The 27,027-nt window shown below is 54.5% G+C and overlaps 1 protein-coding gene and 1 pseudogene across 15 annotated transcripts; both read right to left on the reverse strand.

Annotated features, from left to right (window-relative positions):
• Window positions 1-127: 127 nt before the first annotated feature.
• On the reverse strand, window positions 128-21,440 carry Ezh1 (enhancer of zeste 1 polycomb repressive complex 2 subunit). Of its 15 annotated transcripts, none has more exons than XM_087202316.1 (23): window positions 21,371-21,429; window positions 18,591-18,848; window positions 17,462-17,515; window positions 16,959-17,046; window positions 16,059-16,186; window positions 15,696-15,824; window positions 14,436-14,555; window positions 13,173-13,293; window positions 12,027-12,203; window positions 11,405-11,507; window positions 11,028-11,191; window positions 10,730-10,821; window positions 7,131-7,317; window positions 6,546-6,742; window positions 5,598-5,689; window positions 4,802-4,842; window positions 4,305-4,430; window positions 2,970-3,148; window positions 2,800-2,895; window positions 2,584-2,665; window positions 2,145-2,225; window positions 1,511-1,595; window positions 128-1,287 (listed from the first exon to the last, which is right to left on the reverse strand). In XM_087202316.1, the coding sequence occupies exons 2-23, from the start codon at window positions 18,732-18,734 to the stop codon at window positions 1,224-1,226; spliced, it is 2,550 nt and encodes an 849-aa protein (XP_087058442.1). In that variant the 5' UTR covers window positions 18,735-18,848; window positions 21,371-21,429; the 3' UTR covers window positions 128-1,223. The 15 variants fall into 15 exon arrangements, with proteins under 15 accessions (XP_087058442.1, XP_087058444.1, XP_087058441.1 ...); XM_087202318.1 differs by having other exon boundaries at window positions 128-1,387; window positions 21,371-21,428; XM_087202315.1 differs by lacking the exon at window positions 21,371-21,429 and adding an exon at window positions 21,083-21,232.
• LOC106010615 (10 kDa heat shock protein, mitochondrial pseudogene) lies at window positions 7,324-9,802 on the reverse strand (annotated as a pseudogene).
• Window positions 21,441-27,027: the final 5,587 nt, after the last annotated feature.

The following is a 27,027-nucleotide window of genomic DNA, read 5'->3' on the forward strand; positions in this document are numbered from 1 at the left end:
ACGCGATGCGGGGGAGGCCGTAAAGGGAACCAGCCAGGTCGCAGGAGCTCCAGTCGTGGCTGCCTACCGGGTCTGACCTGCTGGAGCTGGCACCACCCTCCCAGCCCGAAGCACACGAAGATCCTGCCCAGGTGGCACCAACGCTTTATTAAGGAAGAGGTCACAAGCCACAGGACTGTAAAGTGCGTGAATTCACCCGCGGTGGCTGCTGCTGAGGCCTTAGGGCTGAAGGGGGGACAGTAAGGACACAGATCAGTCCTGGAGGCGCAGGGGGGAGGCCTGGGACCAGGGCTCGCTCCAACCTCTCTGGGGGCTGGAAAGTCATGTCCCACCCTCTTGGGGCCCTGCCTCCTCTGCCTCTGCTCCTGATTCACAGCCCAGCTCGAGGGTCCCCAACTCACACACCGCAGGTCCCGAATCAGCCTGGGGGCTGGGCGAGGCTGGGCAGGCACAGTGCAGCCTGGCCAACCCCACTCCCTCCAGGTGACAGCCCCTGGCGCTGCTCCCCAGCCCGGCCTCTCAGGGAGGAGAAGAATGGGGAAGCTGGGGCCCCTCGCTGCTCCCCCGAGTAGGCTCTGGGCCACCCTCAGGCTCACACCCCTAAGGAATAAAGTGCTTTGCTCTTCGGGAGCTCCGAAGAGAGTGGCAGCTGCTGCACCCAGCACTGCGGATCCCCGAGGCCCGGCCGCCCTGACTTGCGGTGTTCACCCTGAATGTGAATGTGGGCAGATGGCTGGGAAATCCCACCGTGTTCCCCTAGGGAACAACTGCCCCCAGCCCACTCGTCAGGAGCAGCACAGCGTGCAGCCACAGAGGTGAGCTGCAGCTTGGAAGGACGGGGACACCTGCTCCCTGGAACCTGAAGACAGTTTCCCACCTGCTCGAGTGTTGGCCCCAGGGTCAAGTTCCCAGCAGAACCGCAGTCACCCAGCTGGGTCTCCCTCTGTCCCCGGAACCCACACTTTCTGTCTGGACTCTGCCAGAGGAGGCAGTAGGAAGGTGACGCTTGTCCCCCTGCCCCAGCCCTGCTGCCTGCCAGGCTCTGGGGACCGGGGCCCTCTCTGCTGTGCCTGGCACCTGATCAGCGAGCCCTGCTAGGAGAGCTGAGGCCGGGTCACTAGGAGCAACCTGAGTGACTCAGGGGCCGCAGCCAGACCTGGGGACCCAGCCCTGCCACCTGTCCCCTCCTGAGATGGGGGTGTCCCTGGCATACAGCTGCGGCCTCACTGCAGAGGGGTGGGGTTCTCGGCGTGGAAGACAACAGTGCGACTGAGCAGCAGCGGGCGACTGTGAAAGCGAGGACAGTGCCAAGTTTGGCCGGCACAGCTACAGGACATCAGCCTCCCGCTCGATCCCCACGTACTTGAGGGCGTCGGCCTGGCTGTACCTGCCGGTGGGAGGAGCCCATTACTCTCTAGCCAGGGGGCTGGGGACCCGGAATCCTCCCACCCCTCACAGCTGCAGTGCCCCCGCCGTGCCCAGGCCGGTCGGTCGGGGACCCACCGCTCACCTGTAGTCAAAGAAGAGCTCTTCGCCAGCCTGGATGGCCCTCTTGGCGAAGATTCCGATGCGGTGGTCTCCGTTCACCATGACCACTACAAACCGGAAGAGCCCAGCCGCCCCCGTCACTTCGGGGACAGGGACGAGGGGGCCCCCCTCCCAGGGGTCGCAGGGACCTGAAGAACAGCTGAGGCAGGCCGCTGGCCCTGTGCTGCGCATCTCTCAGCTGGCTGCAAGTGTGGGGATTTTTTCCTTTTGCAGTATTAGGGACTGAACCCAGGGCCTCACACTCACTGGGTAAGCACTCTCTGGCTCAGCTACCTGACTTATCTTTAAATCACGTCTGTGGGAGAATGATGTTAATGTAGCCGGTAAAGAAAGCAGATCATAAAACCGAGAAGCCTAAGGGCCAGGGATGTAGCTCAGTGTCCCCGAGCCTGCCTGACAAGCACAAGGTCCTGAGTACGATCCCTGGTACCAAAAAAAGTAAAAACAAAAAACTGAGAGGCCTAAAATGATATTGATATTAATCATGATTATCTTTGGGCAAAAAAAGCTCAGTGATGAGCAGGCTGAGTGACAGTGGAGACTGTGGCAGATGTGGGGGAAACAGCCGCACCCCACTGGAGGCCCAGGGAACCCACCTTTGGCGTAACAGTTGGGGTTCACCGAATGGTTTGCAAATCGGATTTTATTCCCTTTCCGGGTAGCATCCACAACGAAATCTGCAGAGGGGACAAAGACAACCATGAGCGTCCCCAGAACCGCATGCACCTTCAGACCAGAAAGGCAGGCAGAGGGCGGTGGACACCCGGCTCCTCAGGGTCCAGCCCTGTGTGCAGGGGACGCGCAATCTGCCGCGCAGGGCCCTGTCTCCCCTCTTTGTTTCTTTTTTCCGGGGGTGCCGGGGATCGAACTCAGGACCGTGTGCTTGCGAGGCAGGCGGTGGAACCACTGAGCTAAATCCCAGCCCCTCTGTCTCCCCTCTTGCCAGGACTGTGGAGCCCCTCTTCCCATCTGCTGGGCGGGAAGGTCTGGGTCTGATCCCCACTTTCCCAGGGAGGCCGCCCCGCCTCAGCGCACCGTTGTTGAGGTTGAAGAGGAAGCTGGACATGTATTTGTCATAGACCTTCCCTCGCCGGTCGGCCTCATCCTGGGAGATGAGCTGGGGACACAGGAGGGACAGGTGGGCTGGAGGCCAGGTCCAGGACACAGCCAGGTCCTGCGCTACCGTCCCACCGGGGCTGGCCACGTCCACGTCCCCACGAGGGGCCTCCCGCCCAGGGCCCCAGCACCCACCTCGCCGCAGTACTCGGAGATGAACTCGTTCTTCTGCACCGACTCCTTGATGAAGGTGCCCCAGCCGGCCACGTCTGAGGGGGCCAGCAGCAGGTGCTGGAGGACAGGGCAGAGCTCAGCAGGTGCGGGGCGAGTGGGATGGGGCTCGGGCTGGGGGGGCCGGGCCACACCTTCTTGAGGCCGCGCTGGATGCTGCAGTTCTTGCAGGACACCACCTTGCAGTCCCAGTGCTCCGAGGCCCCGCAGGTGAGGCACAGGTCAGGGTCGCACTCCCGCACTGCCAGGTAGCAGGGACACTGCTTGGTGTTGCACTGGGTCTTACAGCGGCAGCCGGGGAAGCGGTTCTGGCCTGGGCGGGAGGCCGGGCAGGTTAGGGGAGACTCGGGACCTTGGGGACCAGGCCAGACTTGGGCCAGCCAAGGGCCCCGCCCACCGGGGCTGCTCCTGAGCACCCAACACAGCGTCTGCTCCTGCCTTCGAGTCTCCGCCACAGGCGTGCCCACCCCGGGCACCACAGCCTGCGTGGAGCTGCGAGGGAGGTGGGCAGAGCCGAGGAGAAAAGGAAATCAGTGCTCCTCACTGGGGAACCCCCCGCAAACAAGAGTTACTCTGAGGAGGCCGGGCATCCGCTCCAGGGCCCCTCCGCCCACGGCCCATGGCCTCTCGGCAAGGCGAGGCTGTGGCTAGATCGTATCAGCCCTTGGTAGGAGGGGCAGACACTGCCTCCTGCAGCCGGGGCTGCCGCCACCCTCCACCCCAGGACGGGGAGAAAGCCACTCTCAGGCGCTGCGGACTTCCATGTCCCTCTCCTACTTGGTATCAAACTCCAGCTCGTAAAGAAAAAAAAGACACAGAATTGTGACCACAATGATTTAAAAAACCAAATTTAAATTCACTTAGGCCAGTCTTGAATTCTCAAGGCAAGCGATCCTCCTGCCTCAGCCTCCTGAGGGCTGAGACTACAGGTGCACCAGGGCTAGCTGAAGGAAACTTTAAAACAATTTCCTGAAAAGGGAAACTAACTGTACCTTGAGGAAAAAGACTCCCTGGCCTCTTTGTTCCCCCTGAGAGAGCTGGGACGCATCAAGTTTCTGCCCAGCTGCTGTCTTCAGAACCATCGACCTAAGGGCTTTCAAAAGCTGGCCTGGACAACACAGAGAGATGCCTTTTTAAAAAACTTCTTTCGATTTTTTTTTGGTTTTTTGAAACAGTCTCTCTATGGAGTTCAGGCTGGCCTTGAACTCACTATGCCCAGGGTGGCCTCGAACTCCTGGCGATCCTCCTGCCTCAGCCTCCCCAGTGCTAGGACCAGAGGTGTGTGCCACCACACCTGGCTCTACCTGGCTCTTTAAAAGAGCAAAAAGCAGAACAACAACAGAACACCAAAAACTCAAAACTTCTCCAGATCTGCAGCAGCTGCTCGGGCTCAAGTGCCAACCACACCTATTGTACGGAGGGCAGGCAGCAAAGCGGGTGGGTGGGCGGGCGGGCGCCTGGGCTCTTACAGTCTGGGTTGCACTGGCAGAACTTCTCACAGAAATTCTGGGTCATGATGCAGGGGCAGGTGCTGTCGCAGGGCCGGTCCGGGTGGTCGCAGGGCTGGTAGTTGTACACTTGCGTGGCACTGTTGTCTAGGAGAGGCAGAAGGAGCTGCCCAGAGGCACCAGGCACGGGCTCCCCAACCCTACTCTGACCCCGACTCCACTGTGGGCCTCCCTGGGTCTGCGCCAGGGCATGGTGGTGGCAAGACAGTGGGCAGTGCACTACCTGGGAAGCCACAGGCCACCGGCCTAGGCTGCCTCCAGGGCTGCAGCGAGCTCAGGCCACCCAGAGCGGCTGGCTGCAGGGGGTGGGGGATGGGACAGGCCAGGCCTCAGGCACAGCTGGCTGAGGCGCCCTGAGGGAACCTACCTTTCCTTTCATTCTGTTTTTTGATGGTGGGGTGGAGCCTTGCCTGTGCTGAGCAGGCCCAACCCTGAGCCAAGCACAGCTTGGCACTTACCTTTCTTCAGCTGGATTTTCCTGCAGTGTGCGGCCCATAACCTGAGAGAGAAGGAAGGGTCAGCCCGGCCCTTGGACGCAGGACGCCCACTGTATGGACACCAGAGCCCATCCTGAGTGCAGCCGGCCTGTGCCAGATGTAAATTTAAGCCCCTTCCAAATACACAGGCATTAAAGACCAAGGGCACAAAGAGAAGCCCAAGACTGCATGTGGTTTTTTCTTTGTGGTACTAGAGATTGGACCCAGGGCCTTTGCACTGGGTGAAATCCCCAGCCCCTTATTTTTCAAATTGGAACAGGGTCTATGTCACTAAGCTGCCCAGACTGGGCTGAAAGGAGTGACCCTCCTCCCTCGGCCTCCCAGAGTACTGGGATTACAAGCATGACCGCCAGTCCCGGCCTACAGGTCTATATGGTGCTCGTTTTCTTTCCCTGCGGAGGAGGAGATTAGGGTGGGGGGTGGGGTTCACAGGGTGAAGGGACTGAAGAAGGGATGCCACAGCCAGGAGCGGTGCAGGCTCCCCACCGCGGGGGACAGTCATCAGGTACCCAGGCTGGCGGGAGGGTGCTATTATTACTCAGCTCAGACTGGCGCCAGGCACGGGGAGTAAACCACTGAGACGTGGCCTCGGCTGGGCCAGAGCGGGAGAGGGAAGGGCGCAGTGGTCTCTCGGTCCACAGCCGGCCCCAGGCACACACCCTGGGCACCCAGCGCTGCACTGGGCCTCTCGATGCCCACAGACCCTGCCTGGCCCAGCGCGCTGGCCGGGAGGATAGAGAGCTTGCCCTGAGCTTGCCTGTGTTTCCTCTTCTTTTTCTGGGAGGGGTTCATGAGCTCATCGGTGGGCAGCTTCAGGATGAGCGATTCTTTGACTGCAAACTGGAAGACCTGGAGGAGAAGCGGGCGTGACGGTCACACCTTCCGCAGCCTGCTCAGCCGCAGGGACCTGGGTCCCTGGCTGCGACGAAACCTCCTCCTGGCCGAGGAGGGGACACGCAGGGCATAGGCGGCCCAGCTCCCACCGAACAGGCCTGTTCTGGAGCAGGGGACCACGGGGTCACAGAGCGGAGGCCGGCGCCAGCAGGTCCTGGGCCCGGCCATAGCGCCCTCTGCTGGAGCAACAGTGCACCCTCTCCTGCCCGCTCCCTCCCTGAGGTCCTGGGAAGGAGCCCAGCTTCCCCACCAGGGTGCGGCCCCAACCCTGTTTATTTTCAGACTGGTCCCGCCAGGTTGCCCAGCGGGCCTTAAATTTGCAAGCCTCCTGCCTCACCTCCTGAGTGGCTGGGATTACAGGTGTGAGCAAGAAGAGGGTCTGTGCTCCACAAGGAGAGCAAAGGCATTCGCAGCCCCTAACTGCTCCAAGTGGAGAAGTCGCTTCCCAAACACAGACCTTCTACGGCCAGGCTGGGAGACACCCAGGCCGCTGCCAAGGGAGCCCACAGGGGCACCGCCGGAGGCCGGGGCCCAGGAGAGCAGGCCCGGCCCTGGGGCTCCCGGGGTTCCTTCCCAGTACGGGGTGTGAATTCAGGAAGGAGGTCGGGGGTGAAGGGCGCACAGGGAATGGGGAAAAAATAGGAAGCAAGATACACCATGTTCAGGTACAGCCCCAGTGACAAATGTAAACGTACTGTGCACCTAAAATGCACTGGGCTGGCAGGGTGGGCGGCTCCTGGTTATCAAGCCCCCGGGTTCCAGCCAGACACCCAGGCTGCCCGGGCCGCGAGGGACAGGCGGGGGCTGTCACCTGCTTGCAAGTCTTGGTGCCCAGCAGCCGGGAGATGGAGCAGAAGTTGTTGAAGTAGGTGCCGTGGAAGACGCGGAACAGGGACTCCTCGGCCCCGGTCCACTCCACGGGCTCGGACGGGGCCTCCACGACGCAGAAGTGGGGCGGGGCGGGGCTGGGCTTCTGCTTGGTGGGGGTCTGGCAGCGGGAGTTGGCCTCTGGGAAGGACGGGCGGAGAGAAGCAGGGAGTGGCTGTCGGCAACGGTGCCACAAAGCGGAAGCACCTGATTCCACCTCGTGAGGCCGAAGAGCTAAGAATGCAGACATTCCCCATCTCCACTGCCGACAGCGGACTCGGGAAAAGAACTAACGATTTTTTTTGAGAAAGGTCTCGCTATGCAGTTCAGGCTGCCTTGAACTCACTATGGAGCCCAGGCTGGCTTCAAACTCATGGCGATCCTCCTGCCTCAGCCTCCCGCAATGGGACTGCAGGTGTGCACCACCTGAACTACCGATTTTAAAAGGTAGAGACGTCCGGAGTCAGTGGTGGTCCTGGGATCCCTGAGCTCTCTCATGGGAGGGGAGAGCCCCGCCAGGCTGCTGTACCTGAAGAACTGGAGGCCCAGTCGTTGCCCGTGTCCCTGTCGCTGTCCCCTTCCTTTGTCTCAGCCACGGTGGAGGTGGAGGTGGAGGTGTTGGGGCAGGAAGCGCTGACCACGTGGTGCCTTCGCCTCCGCCGCCCAGAGCATTTGGAGCGGGGGTTGTGCAGCATGGCGTACTCCTTGGCGCCCTCCTGGGAGACACACGACACCCAGTTGTGTGTGCCGGGCAGGGCCAGCGTGACAAACATAAACTTACAGATGGACACTGTGTCACCCAGGACCGTGCTGCGGCCCTGAACCAACCTCAGCTCTGCCCTGCACGTCTCCAACCGCCCGGGCGGCACCAAGCCCCTGCAGCCCGCACTGCGTGGCCTGGAATCAGCTGCCCGCAGGTGTGGAGAGGAGGTGCAGAGACCAGCCAGGAGAGGTGCAGCGCCCGCCCAGCCCTCACGCTGAGCTGCACCCCACTACTTTATCTTCTTTAGTTGAGCGCCCATCACTTTATTATAAAAGAGACACGGAAATCATTTGCATGATGAAAGGCTGTAGAACTTCAGTGGAGTGGGCAGCGTTGTGTGATGCCATTTCAACAGTGACTTACTGCACTCTACGTCTTTTCCGAGAACGGCACCATCTCTAAGTAAGGAATAATCCTTGTCATCTAGAACTTCCTTGGAGCCTCCATATTCCGGAGGCAGAACTTCATCGCCGACTTTCACCTCCCTGGTTGAATCCCTCCGCCCTCCCTGAGAGCCCAATCCCACAGCTACCACAGTTGCCTCCAGTCTGTGCCTTGAGATTTTTCGGGAAGCATAATTAATGCCTCCTTTGGTAACAGTTTCAGCTGTGCTCCTTTCAATCAATGCTCCTCAAACAGCGGGAGAAACTTCCCAAATGCCCTGCCAGGGCTCCTGTCCCGCTGCTGCAGCAAAGAGAAAGCTGCAGCCTCACTGCTGTAAAACAAACTGGTTTTGATACCGGGGATCGAACTCTGGACCTTGCACTTGTGAGGCAGGCGCGGCACCACTGAGCTCAATCCCCGGCCCTACAACAAACTCTTTAAAGGGTCTTGCTAAGTTTTTAAATCACCCAGGCTGGGCTTGAACTTGTAATCTCCCTGGGCCAGCCTCCCAGGGTGCTGGGCTATGGGCTTGGGCGGCTGCTCTTCACATTCCCCCACAAGGCCTTTATTTCCGCGGTAAAGGTGTGACCCCCGGTCTCTGCACTGCTACTTCCTCCGAAGCTTCCCAGAGTCTGCGCATGAACTCGGAAGAACATGGTCCCAAAGCTCAGCAGCTGCACCTTGATTATGGACAAACAGCTTGATCCCTAAGCCCCTCGCTGGTGCGGTTCCCACCAACTCCTGTTTCTGAAAACTGAGCCACCTGCAGGGATAAGGGCTCCCCATCACTGTGGGCGTTAGGGCCCAAGGAAGAGGAGCTCTGAAGCCAACCGGATCTAACGGCATGGGTCTCTGCTCCAGCAGGAAACACAGAACCTCAAGTATCCCTGAGTAAAATGTTTTCCACAGATAAAAATCAAGCCTCGAGAGCTAATTTCTAGATATGGGAAACAGGGAATACCCTGAAGAAAACAAACACAAATCTAGAACGTGGCCAGGTGTAGTGGTGCACACCTGTCACCCTAGCACTTGGGAGGCTGAGGCAGGAGGATGGCTGGTTGTTTCAGGCCTGCCTGGGCTATGTAGTGAGTTAAAGGCCAGGCTGAACCACATCGCAAAACCCTGTCTCAAAAAACGAAACAAAATTTGAAAATGTGGACTATCCTACAGGACAACCATCCTGGAACCATGGAAAAGAAGAAAAAAGTAGTGGACTCATTTGAGATTAAAAACCTGGGTAGGGGCAGGGATTTAGCTCAGTGGTTCCGGCACCTGCCTTGCAAGCACAAAGTCCCTATAGTTTGATCCCTAGTACCAAAAAAACCAAACAAACCTGGGTACTGTGGTGCACACTTGTAAGAGGCAGGAGGCTCACAAGTTCGAGCCCAGCTTGGGCAATTTAGGGACTTCTCGACCCTTAGGGGGCCTGGCCTAATGTGGCTCAGTGCAAAGGCCCTGGGTTCCATCCCCAGTGCCATGAAGAGCAGGTTCTTAGCAACCCAGGGACACTGGTTTTTCTTCAGATCACAGAGATCTTGGCCTTTTATGAAAGGCTTCTGTGGACAGGAACAACTCTGAGCTCTCGGCCAATGTTTTGAGGCCTAGCTTTGTCACCCTGTTATCATCAAAGACGTCGTCTTTACAAAAGAGCCAGGCCAGGGAGACAGGAAGAGTGGTGTCTGTTAGTGTGCTCATGTTAGACACAACCAAGGAGACACCACATGCACAGACCCTGTGAGGTGAATGCACACACGCTGGGCATGGGCAGTATCTGTGTGATGCACGCCTCACACCGCATTCAGGGCTGTGACAATGCCTTTGACCCCACGCTGATGCCAACGCACTGATGTGCTGCGGCCTCACAAAGTCCAAGCAGGCCGTGCGTGGGGCCGGGCAGGGCCTGAGCCTAGCACCAGGCGCTTCTCTTCCTGTGTACGGCGGATCGAGCGCAGGTGCTCTGCCCCAAGCCTCACGCCCAGCCCTGTATCTGTCACTCTGAGACAGGGTCTCCCACGAAGCTGCCCAGCCAGCTGCGATCCTACCTCAGCCTCCATCTCCGTGTGCTGGGATGCCAGTGTGGGTCACGGCGCTCGGCTGCCATGGACTCTTAACAAACTCCGGCACACACGTGACTTTTATAAGCCCACGGTTTCTACCCAGGGAATCATTCAAAGGTGAAAATGAGACAGTACATGCTCAGGGCCTTGACACACAGCAGGAATCACCACGTTAGGGAAAAATCAATTGGATAAAGTTGATTTATTCTATTTATTCTCCTGCTGTAACTACATGGTCCATTTTCCAGATGCATAGCACACAGCATGCTCTACCACCTTTCCTTCTGTTATCCTGCTAAAAATACAGCCCAAAGGAACTGCGCTATATAATCTAGTTGACAGGAGAAATGTTATCAAAGTGTTTTATTCTCAACCTAAGCTCAACACACCATGTAGGAAGCCGCAAGGGGCCCTGCAGGCCTGAGGACAGTCCACACGGACAGGGAGGCTGGGCCCACAGCAGTCCATGTGGCTAATCACAGTGAGACGTCAGGGCTCTCTGTCCTGCCTCTATATCACGTGCGTTAAAAGAAGGCAGAAGACACGGGGTGCACAAGGCCAACACCACACGTTCTGCTCCACTTCTTTCTTTTCTGGCAGAGCTGGGGCTCGAACCTGGGGCCTTGATTGTGCTAGGCAGGTGCTCTTCCACTGGCCCACATCCCTAGCCTGATCTGTTCCAAGCCCAGCAATACAGTTTCAGACTGAATGTCTCAGCTGATGATCAAATCTCATTGCCAACATTGGCAGCAGGTCAAACTGGCCTCACGGTATGCCCGAGTCAAGGAGCAGCAGAGTGGGAGCCCCGAGGCTGGGTCCCACTCACCTGGCTCACCCATTCCCAGCGCAGGAAGCTCAAGGGCCACTTCCTGTTCCTGCTGAGTTTTAAGCAGTTATCAAAGCCGGAGCAGCTGAAGGACCTACCAGCAGAAGAAAGCAGTCGGAGCCACAGGGTTCTGGTTCGATCTTGATTTCTTTGTTCTTCCGTTTATACACGTTGGGGGTGGCATGAAAAGCTGCAAGAGAAGAACTGCAGTGTGTGCAGGGTCTATCATGGGGCAAGACAGAGCGACAGCCCCGTGTCAGGGAGCTACTGCAGGGCCCACGCAACCTAGCCATCCCGACATGTCCTCTCCATGCCAGGAGGTGCCAGGGACAACCAGGCAGACAGGGCAGGGGTGGCGGGCAGAAGAAGGGCACCCGTCCTGGAGCAGCCACTCACGGTGCAGGAAGCAGTCGTACTTGAAGCAGCGGCGGCAGAAGAGCGTGTGGAAGGAGTGCAGGGACTGTTCGCGCTGCACGGACTTGGCGTCGGGGCCGTCGATGTTGGGTGTGCACTGCGGGGGGAGAGCATTGGGGTCCGACATCTCCGTCAGCTCCCGGTACCTGCAGGAGAGAAGGCGGGGAAGCACTGCTTCAGGCTGGGATCAGTGCGGACAGCAGGAGGGAGGGCCGGGCCAGGGCTTTAGGAACGGAAGGGGTGGGAGCAGCCACAAGTGTGCTGCTGGCGGGGTGAGCACTTCCTGCCAGATGCTGGGGACCCGCCCTGGGGCACAGGCCTCAAAGGGAAGTGCGGTGGCGACAGCACACGTTCCCCACCTCTCCTTCATGTCATCCGGGACACCGCTCTCGGGGAACATTGAGGCGATGGCACTGAAGATCATGTCATTGGGGAACTGTTTCTTGGAACTCTTTTTGTTGCCTGAATGGGAAATGATTAGAAAACAGACCCTTCTGAGTGCTATGGGCCGGGAACAAAGCTGTCTCATCTTTTTTCTTTGTCATAGCGATTTGTCTTTTTTTCCCCTAGCACTGGGGTTTGAACCCAGGGCTTTCACACTGAGCTGCATCCCAGCCCTTTCATAAATTTTTGAGACAGGATTTCACTAAATCACTAAGTTGCCCAGGCTGGGCCTGAACTTTTGATCCTCCTGCCTCAGCCTCTCGAGTGCTGGGAGTACAGGCTGTGCTGCCATGTCTAGCTCCCCACGGCACTTTTAATGACAGCTGCTTCCTCAGCCTAACCACTGACCACACACTGACAAATCCACAGGCCCTGCTGGAATCTGGAGGAGAAAGGAGCTTTCAAAGAGAGACCTGGATGGGCCAGGGATTTAGCTCAGTGGTTCCAGCACCTGCCTCGCAAGTGCAAGGTCCCGAGTTCGATCCCCGATACCAAAAAACAAACAGAAACCCAGGGCCTCTGGGAGGGGCTGCACACCCTCCACAGCATGGCGCTTTCTCTTCCGGGTCACAGGCAGGTCCTCCTGGCTGTCACCCTGCTTTCCGTCGGCGGCGTCGTTGTGGCCTTCCTCCTCCTCATCTGAGTGCCGATTCAGGGCATCTACCAGCTCCAGGAAGACAGCGTCGCTGATGAGGACTGAGCCGGGAATCATGTCTGAAACCGAGCAGGAGGAGGGCTGAGCAGGGCTCGCCCCTCGGGCCTGTGCAGCGGGACACATTCCTGTGCCCTTGGGACTGCAGCCCCCAGTTCAGCGGGCTGGGCAGGAAATCGGCCACCGGCCTCACTCTTACTGGGATATTTCACTTCCTCAGCCACAGGTCAACCCCAGGTTTATGGTCCCAAATCTCAGAATCATGTGCAAGCCATTGAAAGCACAGCAGAAAATGAATAATAAATGAACATCTACTTAGGTTTGCTGCTGCTGGATCGACAGTGACTTCTCTAATTCAAAATACAGCTTTTGTTTTGCTTTTTGGTTGTTGAAAGTCTCACTATGTAGCCCAGGCTGGCCTCAAACTCGTGATGATCCTCCTGTCTCAGCCTCCCAAGTGCTGGGAATACAAACCTGCACCACCACACCCTGCAAGATACAGCATTTTTTCCTAGTCATGCTCCACAGGGTTGTACCACGGTTTGGGAGCATCTGAGCACTAGGGGGCGCTGTGGAGAAAGGGTTTGCATGCAGATCCTGGGGTTCTCGTTCCCTTCCTGTCTCTCTCAGTGACAACCTTTTCTAGAACTCCGAGGAAGTCCACATGGCTGCCCTTTAGGAGATGAGGCTACTGATGCCCACTTCTGGCAGCTGGAGGGCTCCTGGCTGGGAGCAGCCGCTTCCTGTTTCCCAGGGAGAATGGACCACGTGGTGAGATGGATGCAGGGCTCTCCCAGGTGAAACTCCTCTCAGCTACTGATTTTGACCAAGCTCTGTGCCCAGCTCCTTCTCCAGTGTCACAGGGATGCTTTTTTTTTTTTGGTACCGGGGATCGAACTCAGGGCCTTGCACTTGTGAGGCAGGTGCAGCACCACTGAGCTAAATCCTTGGCCCACGGGGATGCTTCTAACTTGAAGCTGGGGCTGCCCACTGCAAAGGTTCTTGGTGCCCGGGGCCGAGGCCGTGCCCACCTTCCTCGCCGTGGACTTTGCCGTCATAGTTGTTGATCAGCTCCTCGATGAACGTCTCATCTTCTTCCTTCACCTCATCCCCCATGTAGGGAATATTGCACAGAACTGTCTCATCTTCCACCTGAAACCAGGCCGCACCGAGTCACCCTTCGAGCCGCTGTCCTGGCTCTCCGGGCCCAACAGCCCTCTGCTGAGCCCTTCCTGCTTCCGAGTCCCCTGCAGGTCCCTTGGAAGCAGAGTTCCCTGGATTTTAAGAACTGGTCCTTTTGTTTTGCCAACAAAACCTCAAGTGGAAGGGGCCGACCACTGCTCTTGCTGGGCTGGGGAGGAGTCAGTGTAGGTGCCCACCTTACTCCCAGTGACGTGGCCACCTGACAGCACCTGTGCCTCTGCCGTACCCCATCTCCTCATCCTACCCACTAAGCATCCTGGTAAAACAGGCACAAACATTCCACTTTCCAGCCGGGAGACATGGGTGAGAAGGAAGCCCTCCCAGGGGTGACTTTAACAGAGTGAGAAAAGAAACTCTGTGTCCACGAGGTCTGGGGCGGTCTCTGAAAAAGAGCGACTCCCCAGTAACCAACAGTGAGGACCTCAACTCAGCCTAGGCTCGAGGCGGGACCGGCATCTGCTCTGAGGGCTACAGACACTTTCTTGGCAGTAAGCGCTGAAGCGGGGAGGGCATGCGATAGAGCACAGACACTGACTCCTCGTTCTTCTCTTTCCCTTTTTCCTTCCCTCCCCAGGGCCTCAGACCCACCAAGCACACGCTTCACTGCACAGCTCCGGCCCAGGCCGACACCTCATTCTTAAGCCCCAGTGGCGGTAGGTGGAACCGCTCTGAAGTTGTGTGCTAGGCAGGACTTCCTTCTGCAGATCCAGATCCACCTTGGGGAGCTGCTCTTTTGCCACACAGGTGACAGGAGACAGCGGGATGGACAGGGCTGAGGCCCACAGTGAATGACCCAGCAGGGGGCCAATGACCTTCCAGCGCCTGACTGGGACTACACCCACCTGCACACAGTGCTCCACCTGGGGCCAGGGAGCAGGGGGAAACTGAGTCCCGCCCCATCTAATTCACTCCCAATAGAACCAACATTGGCCCACCAGAGAGCACTGGAGTCGCCAAACTTGAGCAGCGGCCAATGGTCACGCCCCTCGCTGTGTCTGCACTCAGCTAAGTCCTCCAACCACCTCTGCCCCAGAAGCCCCATGCCCTGTGCTGATCACATGGCCTGCACGATGCCCGTGTGCTGTACGCACCATGAAGTTCTGCTGCAGTGGCGACCAGGAGTACATGATGGGCACCAGCGCCACAGTGTTCAGGGAGCACATCAGCATGTGCTGGCTGGCGAAGCCTGGGAAGAGGCTCTCAATGGTGCACTGCAGCCGAGGGGCAGGGGGAGGAGAATGTCAGCGCCCTGCCAGTGCGGCCCACACCCTCTGCCCTACCCCCACCCCCCCATGCCCAGGGACACTGATGCCTCTCCCAGCCCTGTCCCAACGACCTTCAGACCAGGGACTTCAACCTGGCTTCACAGGGGATGGGGGCATTCCAAGGGGAAGCATCATGGAATAGAAGCCCCATCCTGCTTTGGGAAAGGCAGGTGCCCTCATTACCCTATGTTTTCTATTTTTAAAAAATGATCTCTTGGCCAGGGATTTAGCTCCGTGGTTTCACCGCCTGCTGCGCAAGCTCAAGGACCTGAGCTCGATCCTTGGTACCAAAAAAAAAACAAAAAGATCTCTTTAAAGAGACTAGAATGTTCTTTTTAAATTTACAATTCAACCCGGGTATGGTGGTACGTGCCTGTAATCCCGGATTCTGGGAGGCTGAGGCAGGAGGATCTAAAATTCAATCCCAGCCTGAGCAACCTAGCAAAACCCTGTCTCAAAATAAAAAAATAAAAAATAAAGAAGGGTTGGGAGCCGGGGATTTAGCTCAGTGGTTTCGCTGCCTGCTGCGCAAGTGCAAGGACCTGAGTTTGATACCTAGTACCAAAAACAAAAAACAAAAAACAAAAAAGGGTTGGGATGTAGCTTAGTGTGAAGGCCTTGGGTTCAGTCGCCAAAAATTGCAAAAAAAAAAAAAAAAAATTACAATTCAGTTTTAAAAATGAATACACAGTAAGGAAGGCCTCTCTGGTCAAATACTCTTGTCCATTAACCTAGGCAGTCCTTTTCCATATTAAAGTACTTAAGAAGCCAGGTGTGATGGTACACATCTGTTATCCCAGCACTTGCACTTGGGAGGCTGAGGCAGGAGGATCATCATGAATTCAAGGCTAGCCTGAACTACACAGTAAGACCTTGACTCAAAAGAAAAGTGTTTAGGGAGTCAAACAAGGGCCAAAAGTGGTTGCTTTGGAGCTTATACACAAAGCCCAGGGAAGAGAATCATAAATGTCATGATTTTCTATGACAGGCACAATCACACTGAGAACAGAGGGGAAAAGCATACTCAGTAAGCTACTGGCTTCCTCCCCACCCAGGACAGAGGTGGGGGCTGTGCCCCGGAAGTACCTTTTTGAGGAAAGGGTGCCCGCTCACAGGCTTCATCGACTGCACAGGCTGGACACGGCGTTGCTTCCATTCTTCATTGAGGATTTGGGTTTTTTCTTGAACTTTTGCAAAATTTGCCACATACAGAGCCTAGCAAAGCCAAGGAGAACACTGTTAAGATTTCAAAACAAGAGAAAACAGGGCCGGGGATTTAGCTCAGTGGTTCCCCCTCCTGCCTCGAAAGCACAAGGTTTGGAGTTCAATCCCTGGTACCAAAAAAAAAAAAAAAAAAGGAAAGAAAACAAAAACAAACACATAAACCCCGCCGTCTCTGCATTGAAGAAATGCACTGCATCGTGCAGCCTCTCCCCAAGCGCTGCCCACCTTTGCACCCATGTTCGCCTGCAGCCGTCTGAGCTGGCGAAGCCGCATGTATTCAGACTTCACTTTTCTTTTCCAGTAAGTGATACATTTGGAGGTGGGGGGATTCGGAATATCCATTTTGATATACTCTAAGAGGGACAGAGAAGCTACATGTTTTGCCTGGAAATGAAGCATTCCTTAAAGTCATATAAACATGGTCAATTATGTTTTCATTCCCAATTATTCACATAACCACTGGAAAACCCTCAATCTGTAAGTTTAACACAGCCTTAGTTGAAGGAAGACTTCACAGCAGCAACTCCTGGTCTGATTATCAAAAAGCTCCCTCCCTACTCCGTCCTCCTGTGAGGACTCAGCACGAAGGCTGCAGGCCGTCACCATGGTGGGGCCGCTGGCTACTAATAAATAAAAATTGAAAAAGAAAGGCTGGGGATTCGGATTTCTTTGACTCAAGGAACACTACTCACTACTTTGGGTCTGAGAAATGCCCAGCTAGAATCGAGTTTGTAGGCAAGAGCTATGCAGAAAGAGCCGCCACACAGCAAACTGCCCTACCAAGCCACCTAATCTCCACAGTGGGTGACCTCGCAGGACATCATGACAGCATACTCTCATCCCCAGTACGCATCAAGACACACACTCAAAAATCATTGCTAAAAAATTAAAAAAAAAAAAAATCATTGCTAACACAGCGAATCATTCTTTGCTCTTTTGTTTATTTTTTGTTTTTGTGAGACAGGGTCTCCCTATATAGCCCAGGCTGCTCTTGAACTCATGGCAACCTTTCTGCCTCAGCCTCCTGAGTGCTGGGATTACAGGCATTTCACCAGAATGCCCAGCTTTTCTGGTATTTGAATTAAGGCTCAAAATTTAAGAGAATGTATTTGCAAGATACTTTACCTCTTTTGTAGAATAAAAGGGGTGCTGGATTTGAGGATGCACCTTGGTTCTTCAGGGAATAGGGAGACAACGGCCAGCCAGTGTTCAGCTTTGCAAGGGAACAGACAGCATTCTCAGCAAGTCAGAGCAGCACATTCAGACCCTGTCACCCTGAACCCAGTGCTCCGCAGAACTAGGAAGACTTCCAGGTCTCTCAGTGGCAGGGACTGAGCCCAGGGTCCCACACATGCCAGGCAAGTGCTGGGGCGCTGAGATACATCCCGAGCCCCATTGAGTTTTTGAGACCTGATCTTAAGTTGCCTATCCTGGCTTCAAATTCGTGATCCTCCTGCCTCAGCCTCCCGAGTAGATGGGATTACAGGCATATGCCACTGCACCTGCCTTCTGCTACCATGATTTTCACATATAAATCAGGTCCCCAAAATATTTGATGCCATTTTGGAAGAGGCTTTTATTAAATCCTACCTTTCCACTCATGTACATAAATATATTCACACAATTACCAAGTTCATAAATGCTCTTCTGAACCAACTTCTAGGCTTCGTCCGCAGGCTGAACTAATATTAAATACAACAGGTAGAAGTTCAGTAAAATCTACACGCTTACACTTTTACTCTATATTAACTAGTCCTGCTTTTTCTTTTTTTGGTACCAGGGATCAAACTCAGGTCCTTCCGCTTATCAGACAGGCGGCAGAACCAATGAGCTAAATCCCTGGCCCTAGTCCTGCTTCTTAAGAAACTAGTTCTTTGCACTTCACCTAACATTCTAAACTTCAAAAAACATTGGGCTGGGCTGGGGATTTAGCTCAGTGGTTCCTCCCGTGCCTTGCAAGCTCAAGGTCCCAAATTCGATCCCCAGTACCAAAAAATATATATATATATTGGGCCAGGGATTTAGCTCAGTGGTGCTGCCGCCTGCCTTGCAAGCGAAAGGTCCTGAGTTCGATCCCAGGTACCAAAAAAAAAAAAGAACTATATTATTTTCACATACATGTCTACAGGAAAAGAATGCTATAAAAAACTTGGAAGTCTTTCTCTAGAAAACTGGCTTCTGGCCTGGGGATTTAGCTCATTGATTCTTCCGCCTGCCTTGCAAGCACAAGGACCTAAGTTCCATCCCCAGTACCAAAAAAAACCCTGGCTCCTAATCTGCTTTGAAGGCTAAAAGTAGAAATACTTGTTGCTCAGTGGAAATGGAAACATTACTGAGTGCTGGGGTTACAGGTGTGCACCACACCTGGCTTTTCCAGGGTCTTTTTTGTTTTGTTTTCCTGTGCTAGGGATTGAACGCAAGCCCTCTCCATTGAGCTACATACTCATCCCTTTCGTTCTTGAGACAGGATCTTGCTAAATTGCCCAGGCCAGTCTCCCACTTTCAATCCTCCTGCCTCAGCCTCCCAGAGCACTGGGATTACACGTGTGCAATTATTTGATTTTATATATATATATATATATATATATATATATATATATATATATATTTTTTTTTTTTTTGGTACCGGGGATCGAACTCAGGACCTTGCACTTGTGAGGCAGGCATGGTGCCACTGAGCTATATCCCCGGCCCTATTTGATAATAATTTTATTAATCAGTAGACTAAGTAAGGTTTTAGAGGCAGATGGCACTTACATTTTTAAGTCTCCCATCTTTGTGCTTTCCTTTCCGTTCACAGCGGAACTGGAACATGAACAGGCAGGGTGGCCTAACTGTGCACTGGGCTCCAGAGACACACAGCTGAGTCACAGCAGTGACCACCGATCTCGCCACCTCCATGCAAGATGCACAGCTGGAGATGCCTCAGTGAGCAGGCACTGAGCACATCTGTAAGCCACAACCCCTCACTTGCCCAAAGCACTTACAGGTATCACTGCTCCAAGCTCCTGGTCACTACACACACAGAAAGAACAGTGCTCAGCTGGTCTTGGGCTTTGTCAGAACAAAGCTTAACACTTAGTGATTGCTCATCATCACTGGATTAAAATACTACTCTAGCCAGGCATGGTGGCACCTGGCTGTCATCTCAGCATTCCGGAGGCCAAAACAGGAGGGTCATCACGAGTTCGAGGTCAGCCTGGGCTAGACAGTGAGACTGTCTCAAACAAACAAACAAGCACCCCGACTCTAGTTAGTCCAGGTTGGAACAGATTATTATAATAAATGAGTCAGGAGGTAACATACCAAAGGGCTAACTCAGTGCCCATTAAATAACCCGTGATATTGGGGTTGGAGCCCTGGAGTCCTGGCTGATGACCCAATGGTAAAGAGGCAGGAAGGCAGCCAATGAGCAGCAGGGACAAAAGAAAACAAACACACGGGGGGGGGGGGGGGGGGACACGGGACCGGGTCTTCTCCAGAATGGAAGCATCCTGGGAACAGCTTTCTTTACTATCATCATCATCATCATCATCGTCATCATCATCATCATCGTCATCATCATCATCATCGTCATCGTCATCATCATCATCATCATCATCATCATCATCATCATCATCATCATCACCATTATTTTGATCCTGTGCAATCTCTAGTATCTGGTATAATTATCTCCCCCTCCTAGCATGCATGTTTTGTTTTGTTTGAGACAGGGTCTTGCTACATAGTTAAAGCTGGTCTTGAATTCCTTCAGCCTCCCGAGTGCTGGGATCACAGGCGTGGCCACCACCCTTGGTTTGGTTTTTGGCTTTAACTATCTTAGGTAGAATGTAGTTTTCAGAGTTGGGGTTTCAAGCTTCTTCTGGGAAGTAGCCAGGAAACAAAGTAGAAACTTTTGAAACACAATACAAGCCCTCAACGAGACACACTTAATAAAACTGTTACTTTTTTTATGACTAAGATACAAAACCAAGGGCAGGGAGTGTGACCCACAGGACTAAGGAGGAAGCCAGGATTCAAATTCCAAAAATTAAACAGGTAAAATCTTGAGGCAGGTGGTGCTGAGAGCACTAGCAGGTGTTTATCCACTATGCTACACCCCCAGGTCTCAGACTTCACGGCTTCTTAAATGGGTATACAAGTCCAAGGAAGTCCTAGACACAAGTCTGATTACACTTCCTCACTTCTTCCCTTTTTTGTGCAGGGCTGGGGCCGGAACCCAGGGCTACACATGCAAGGCAAATGCTCTATCAATGAGGTACACCCAGCCCTACATCCTCAACCCTCACTATTTGCCTCTTACAAGTCTTGTTGGGTGTGACGTTTCATTTGCAATTCCAGGCTCCTTATGGGACAGCTGTTGAGGGCCCCACTGTAACTACCATAATGAAGAGCTCCTCTATACTTTGGACAAGCTGGGCGAAGCGGCGAACGCCTGTCATCCCAGCACTTGGGAGGCTGAGGCAGGGGGATCCCGCCATATTCAAGGCCAGCCTGAACCACATAGCGAGGCTCTGTCTCAAATAAATAAAAAAATAAAGCAAGTTGTGTTTCGCATCAAGCTCGGAGACTGGCCCCCAAGCGGTCTGGCTGTTTTTTACATAAGAAAGATCTAGACTTCCTGACTCCTGACCCAGAAATTTTCTATTTGCTCCACAAATACTACCTGAGTCTTTCCTACACACTAAGCATTAAGTGTTTGAGGTGCTGAGGGGAATCAGTGAGAACAACAGACACACGGCCGGCAACACGCACGCCCACGGGGAATCTCCACCGTGCTGTGATACTGCGTGCATTTCTTCTGCCTTTACATGGGTTCTGTCTGAAAGTACTTCTCTACCAAAACCTCTCTCCCCGAGTCCGTCTGTGTCAGCACCGGCTGGGGACTCGAGCTCACGCAGGCAAGGGTCAGAGGCTCTGCTACAGCAGCGTCTCAGCCGCAGACTTCACTTAACACCTGTTTCTTTATCTTAAAACCACCTACTCAGCAAACGTGGGGAGAGGCGGGCGCTTCCGAGGCCTCCAGTGCACACCCAAGTGTCGCTGTGGCCAGGCTCTTCCCCGCCCTCCGCCAAGCCGCAGGCTCCGCACCTTCGGCGGCCGCCGCAGACACAACCCTGCCTCTCACCAGGCAGCCTCGGGGCGGGGGCACAGCTCGGGGCGACAGCGCTCGGGAGGGAGGGAGCACAGGCGCCTTGACCCCAGCACCATTAAAAAGTCCAGCCTCCGCGCAGCGCGATGGCGCACACCTGTTATCACCCCAGCGCTCGGGAGGCTGAGGCAGGAGGACGGCAAGGACGAGCCCAGCCTGGCCAACTGCGACTTGGCGAGACCCTGGCTCAAGACAGGAAATGAAACGCGCTGGGGAGTCAGCTCCGTGCTACTGCCGCGGCTCGATCCCGGGACTGGGGGCCCCCGCACACGGCCCGTCCCCGGGTCTCTCAGCCCCGTGCCCCTGCCCCAGCCCCGGAGCCGCAGGCCGCCCCTCGGCCTCCCCGGCCGGGCCGCGCCGCCGCAGCCCCGGTTTGTTTACTCACTCTCCCTCCATCCCGGCCGCCACGGCCCGCCGCTAGGGCGCAAGCGCGCCGGAGCCCCGCCCCACGCCGAGGGCCCCCTCCCCCCGCGTCCCCTAGGCGCATGCGCATTGCTCCGCACGAGGCGCCTGCCGACCCCCCCGGCTTCCCTCTTCACAAGTCTGGCTTTTGTCACCAACGTTGCAGACTCTGGAACCCGACGGGTTCCCAGGTGGCGCTGTGATCGAAGAGGAAGGGCCGAGGGGAAGCCTTTGAGAGCCACTGATATCTTCATGAAGACCGCATCCAGCAGCGCACCATTCTCACGTGCTGGTGACAAGCGACCACGCGCGTCGGGAATCCATTCATGGGGATGCCCGCGTGGACCTGAGGGTTCTCCGGGCCCTTCCGATTCCTGAGCCCAGCCTTGTTACAAGGTGTCCCGCCAGGTACAAAGGGGAAACGGCAACGTTACAGGCGGAGACGTGGCAGACACCACCCTAACAAGCTACCGGGCCCGCATCACAGGGGCTCCGCCGGCGCTGCTCCCCGTGGCCCACAGGGCAGTCGCTGCTGTGGTATCCGGGCAAAAACGGGTGCAGCAGACAAACCCAAAGGGAGGGCAGCCTGCAAAGCAGCTGACCGGTGTCGTCAACAGTGTCAAGGACACGAAGGACAAAGAGAAGACAGAGGACCCATCCTCCCGAGGGGTTAAGGAGGTGTGATCATAAATGTCATTTGTGATCTTGGATTGAATCCTGGTCCAGAAAAAGAGCAATCTGAGGGAACTAGGGTAAGGTCTATGGATTAGTTAGTGGGATTTTATCAGGCTAGATTCCTGGGTTGGTTTTTTGTTTTGTTTTGTTTTGTTTTTTCAGACAGGGTCTCGCTATGTAGCCCAGGCTGGCCGGGAACTCTCAGCGATCCTCCTGCCTCAGCCTCCCAAGTGCTGGGATTACAGGTGTGCATCACCATGCCTGACTAGATTCCTGATGTTGATTATTTATTTACTTGAGGAAGTTGGATGAAAGGTATGTATGAACTCTGTACCACATTTGCAACTACTGTATTTAGTAAATGTGAAGTCATTTCAAAATATAAAATAAAAAATTAAAGCTAAAATACAAAATAACATGGACCTTGGTTTTGTCTCAGAGTGAACAATTATCAAATCTGTGAAGTTCATTTTTTCAAATAATTTTAATGACAACCTCATGAAATATGGAGGGCAGGTGTCAGTTTCCCACACCACACTGGTGTAGTGTAAGAGTTAATGAGTCAGGCATAGAGGCGCATGCCTGTAATTCCAGCACTCAGGAGGCTGAGGCAGGAGGAGTGCTGCCAGTTCAAGGCCACCCTGGGTTACATAGGGAGTCACTGTTGCAAAAAAAAAAAAAGTTAATGACCTGCCATACAAAGATGGAAAGTTGCTCTGTCAAGTCTTACACTCAGGTCTCTATGTTCCAGAGTTACTATTCTTTTTCTTGTATCAAAAACTGACTTGACTCTTTTTCCTTTACACTCATTTGCTTAACTGTCAATCAAGGTAAACCTTCCTGTACACTGTACTTTTAAATTTTATTTATTTTTTTTCCCCAGTACTGGGGATCGAATTTAGGACCTTGTGCTTTCAAGGCAGGTGGCAGCACCATAGAGCTAAATCCCCGGCCCCTTTTATTTTTTATTTTGAGAGTTTTGTTAAGTTGCCAAGCCTGAGCTCAAACTTGGAATCCTCGTGCCTCAGCCTCCCAGAGTGCTGGGATCACAGGTGTGCACCCCCAGGGCTGACTGGTCTTACAAGTGGCAGTGATATTTCCCTTTCACTGCCTGTGAGAGAAGTGATTCCCACACCTGGAGCACACTGACGTTCCCTGACAACCACAGAGGCTGACCTCCTGTACCCCCGAGGTCTGAGGAACTGGTCTGGGTGTGGCTGAGGCTTTGGGAGTTTTACAAGTGTCCCAGAAGATTGCAGCAGGTACCCAGGCCTGCCGACCAGGCCAGTGCCCTACTGATTGTGGAAGCAGGAATTGCTAAGGAGAGGTGTCCAGGGAATCGGGACTCATCGGGACCCATCTGCTCACTGATGTTGACTGAAGCCAGGGGAAGGGACAACCTTGCTTTAAGGGACTCTGCCAAGGACACTAAGATGGTTTCAGGACGGCTTGAGATAGAAAGACTGACAGGAGCGGGAAGGGTTGGTGCCGGCCGGGAGTCCTGCTGGTCTTTGGCCTTCAGCCTCCGACCTTTGCACCCTGCTGGACTCTCCCTTGTGTGCTCATTGCCCTGCCGTCCACTTTGCCATGGCCACTGCAGTGCTCGGTACAGGACTCAGCTCAGAGGTGAGCAATCCCCATACACTGAAGGGTTAGAAAACAACTTTTGATGGGCACAGTGGCACACGCCTATAGTCCCAGCACTCTGGAGGCTGAGGCAGGAGGATCGCCATTAATGTGAGGTCAGCCTGGGCTACACAGTGAGTTCAGGGCCAGCCTGAATTACAGAGCAAGACTCTGTCTCAAAAAACAAACAAACAAAACAAAACAAACAAGTTTCCGAGCCAGGCATGATGGTGCAGCTCTGTAATCCAGCACTGGGGAGGCTGAAGCAGGAGAACCTCCACAAGCTGGAGGCCAGCCTGAGCTACATACCAAGACCCAGTCTCAAAAAAATGGAACAGGGTCGGGGATTTAGCTCAGTGGTTCCGCCACCTGCCACAAAAGCACAAGGTCCAGAGTTCAATCCCCGGTACCAAAAAAAAAATGGAACATACAAAAAAAGAAAACCAACTTTCCACATCGTCAGTAAGCGTGGAGCTCAGGGGGTAATTTGTCTGCCAGTTGGTTCTTCCTCCCTGTGGTGGAGAGAGGAACAGCCTGTCACCCCTGCCCCACTCCCCCACCCACCTCCAGGCCACTAACAGAACGAAGACGAAGCAGTCAAAGCAATCAGTGTGTCATGCTGGGCCTCTGGTGTGCGTGCTACTCTTAGATCGAAGCCTCTGGGACTGAGAAACTGGACACAGTGTGCAGAGCAGTCCAACAAGACTGGTTCTTTTTCCGAAAGTCTCCTATCACGGAAAAATAAAATTACATGTTTAATTTATGAAACCTAACGCCTGCTTTGCCTTGGCAGCCCTTTCCCGGGGCTTGGCCCGACTCTGGCAACACCAGCAGGCTGATTAATACCAGCTCAGCAAGCTCCCCGGGCACGCGCTTACTTGACTGTTTGATTTTCTTTCCTTTTTTTTTTTTTTGAGTCAGGGTCTCACAATGTAGTTCAGGCTGGCCTTGAACTCACTGTGTAGCCCAGGCTGGTTTTAAACTCGAGTTGCTCTTCCTGCCTCAGCCTACAGGGTTCTGAGATTATAGGCGTGCCCCACCACGCCCAGCTACTTCACTGTTTTCTTAAATCGTTTTTAGTTTGCTTGTAATTTCCCATCACCTCCTTGGCTTTAAAGTGCTGTATCTCTGACCACGGGTCCATCGCATTGCAAGGGAAGGCTGCTGCTCAGCGCACACCGCCCCGTCCCAAAGCAAGGCTCTGCACGTATCGGGACTAAGACGCACTGTGCAGCACGGCTCACGAGGTCTGCTCCTTCTGGGACGCATGAGCTCTAAGTGTGCTTTGGTCCCTGCGGGTCCTCAGGCCACTGGTAGAAAGCAAAGGGGGGGGGGAGCGGTTCCCAGAGCCCTTGTGCATGGCACCCCTTCTGAGGCCCACACGGCTATCAAATAGCGAGGCTTGGAGAGGACTTAGAGGCCGGGAGAACTGGGGCCAGGCGGCCCTGACAGGGAAATGTAAACACAGCTGCGAGATGGGAGCACAGAGTCCTCCTCCATCCCACCCTGAAGCGGAGGGCGCCCTGCCAGGGGAGACAAACAGGAAAACAAAGCACAGCACAACTTGTGCCCTGGGAGGTCACTGAGACTGGGGCTCTGCCAGGGACTGGGGCCTGAAGTGCCACACCCTGCACACCCAGGCCAGCACCGCTTGGGGCTGAGGGGTCTGGACTCAGTGGAGCCTGGAAACATCGAAACTGGGCTCTGAAGCCTCCCCACTCCCGGACACTGTGTCCTCTGATCTCAGGAAGCCCTCACTGCCTGAGCCCAATGGCTCAGGGTCATAATAATGGCTTTGACTCAGTAAGTAAGGACAGGCCCACAGTAAACCCTTGTGCTCGGCCGCCAAAGTTCAGACTGAGCCTCCAAGCCAAACTGAGGCTGGGCGTCCTTAGCCTTTGTTAATTAGAAAATAAATAATTCCAGCCGGAAGGCGCTTCCTCCAGGGACCCCAGGGGTGGGATTCATGCCTTGATTTGCACAAACCCTAAAAGCTCTGACCCCATAGCTGGGGTGGTGCTGCCTGTCCCTCTCTGGGGTTAGCACAGTTAATGTGGGCTGGGTTGTGCGGGACACGCCTTTGGCAGGCTGCTAATGAACTCCGCTTCCTCCCAGTCCTCAGAGTCCTCTGTAAAAGTGAAATGGCAGAGCAAGAACAAGCGGCAGTGGCCCATAGACTGTGCACTCGTGCCTGGCGTTAGGAGGACCATCTCCTGCCATAGGAAATTGGAAATTTCCTTATCTTCTGATCTTCCAGCTGAGGACATGGGGCTCTGAGGGCTCCAGGCCTTGCCCGGTCACGCAGCCGGTAAGCAGCAGGGTCAGGCTCTGTGCCCCCTCCCGCTGTGGGTTCCTGGCCCACGCTCTGGGCCTTCTCAGAGGGATTCGCGCCCTGACATCATGGTCCTGGATTCTCTCCACGGCTTTCCGCTCCCACCAGCAGTGCCAGAGGAAAATGTATTTGGGACTCCAGCCTGCAAGCCCCGAGGCAAACAGCTCCATACTTCCTTTGTAGCAGAGATACTCATCAAAGGGAACACTCCACAGAGCCTTCTATCAGCGGGAGCAGACAGAAAAATCCCACGAGCAGGAGGGGAGTTCCCCTCGGTGCTGTGCCTTCCCTTTCTCCATCCTGGCTCTGAAGCAGGGCCCTGTCCAGTTAGGGCCCTGGGCCTTTGAACTCACTGTGGTAAGGATAGGACACCAGGTGAAGAGACCCTTGGAGCAAGCTGAGTCTCCACTCTACTCACAGTACATACAAGAGCAGATTATACCCATGATATTGCATAGAAAGAAACAAAAGTAAAAGCCAGGCATGCTGCACAACCTGTAATCCCAGCAGAACTCAGGAGGCTGAGGCAGGAATATTGCCTTGAGTTTGAGACTAGCCTGCACTGCATAGTGAGACTCTGTCTCAAAAACAAATCAAATAAATAAATAAATAAATATTTAAGGGCCGGGGATTTAGCTCAGTGGTTTCTCCGCCTGCCTCGCAAGCACAAGGACCCGAGTTCAATCGCCGGTACCAAAAAAAAAAAAATTTAACAAACTAACTTTAGCATTCACATAATCAGGTTAGGAGCCAAATAACCTTTGCAAGGGCCAGGGATTTAGCTCAGTGGTTGTGCCGCCTGCCTCGCAAGTGAAAGGTCCCAAGTTCGAGTCCTGGTACCAAAAAAAAAAAGAAAAAAGTACAGGGCTGGGGATTTATCTCAGTGATTTTATCGCCTGCTGTGCAAGCACAAGGACCCAAGTTTGATCCCTGGTACCAAACAAAAAACAAACAAACAAAAGATAGTACAAGTAACCTTTGCAAGATCCCTAAAAGGTCGGTAATTG

This window comes from Heterocephalus glaber, unplaced genomic scaffold, assembly GCF_053883595.1.
Source record: "Heterocephalus glaber isolate CG9 unplaced genomic scaffold, H.glaber_assembly_v1.0 deba00001773, whole genome shotgun sequence".
NCBI lineage: Eukaryota > Metazoa > Chordata > Mammalia > Rodentia > Bathyergidae > Heterocephalus > Heterocephalus glaber.

Bases quoted from the DNA above. Each gene is read 5' to 3' on its own strand.
- Ezh1 (XM_087202316.1), bottom strand. From the start codon at position 18,734: ATGGAGGTGGCGAGATCGGTGGTCACTGCTGTGACTCAGCTGTGTGTC. The intron at 7,318-10,729 runs GTAGGTCCTTCA...TGTGTCTCCCAG, and splicing joins CCGACTGCTTTCTTCTGCTG to GAGGGCGCCAAGGAGTACGC. The intron at 5,690-6,545 runs GTGACAGCCCCC...CTTCTCCTCCAG, and splicing joins GCACCAAGACTTGCAAGCAG to GTCTTCCAGTTTGCAGTCAA.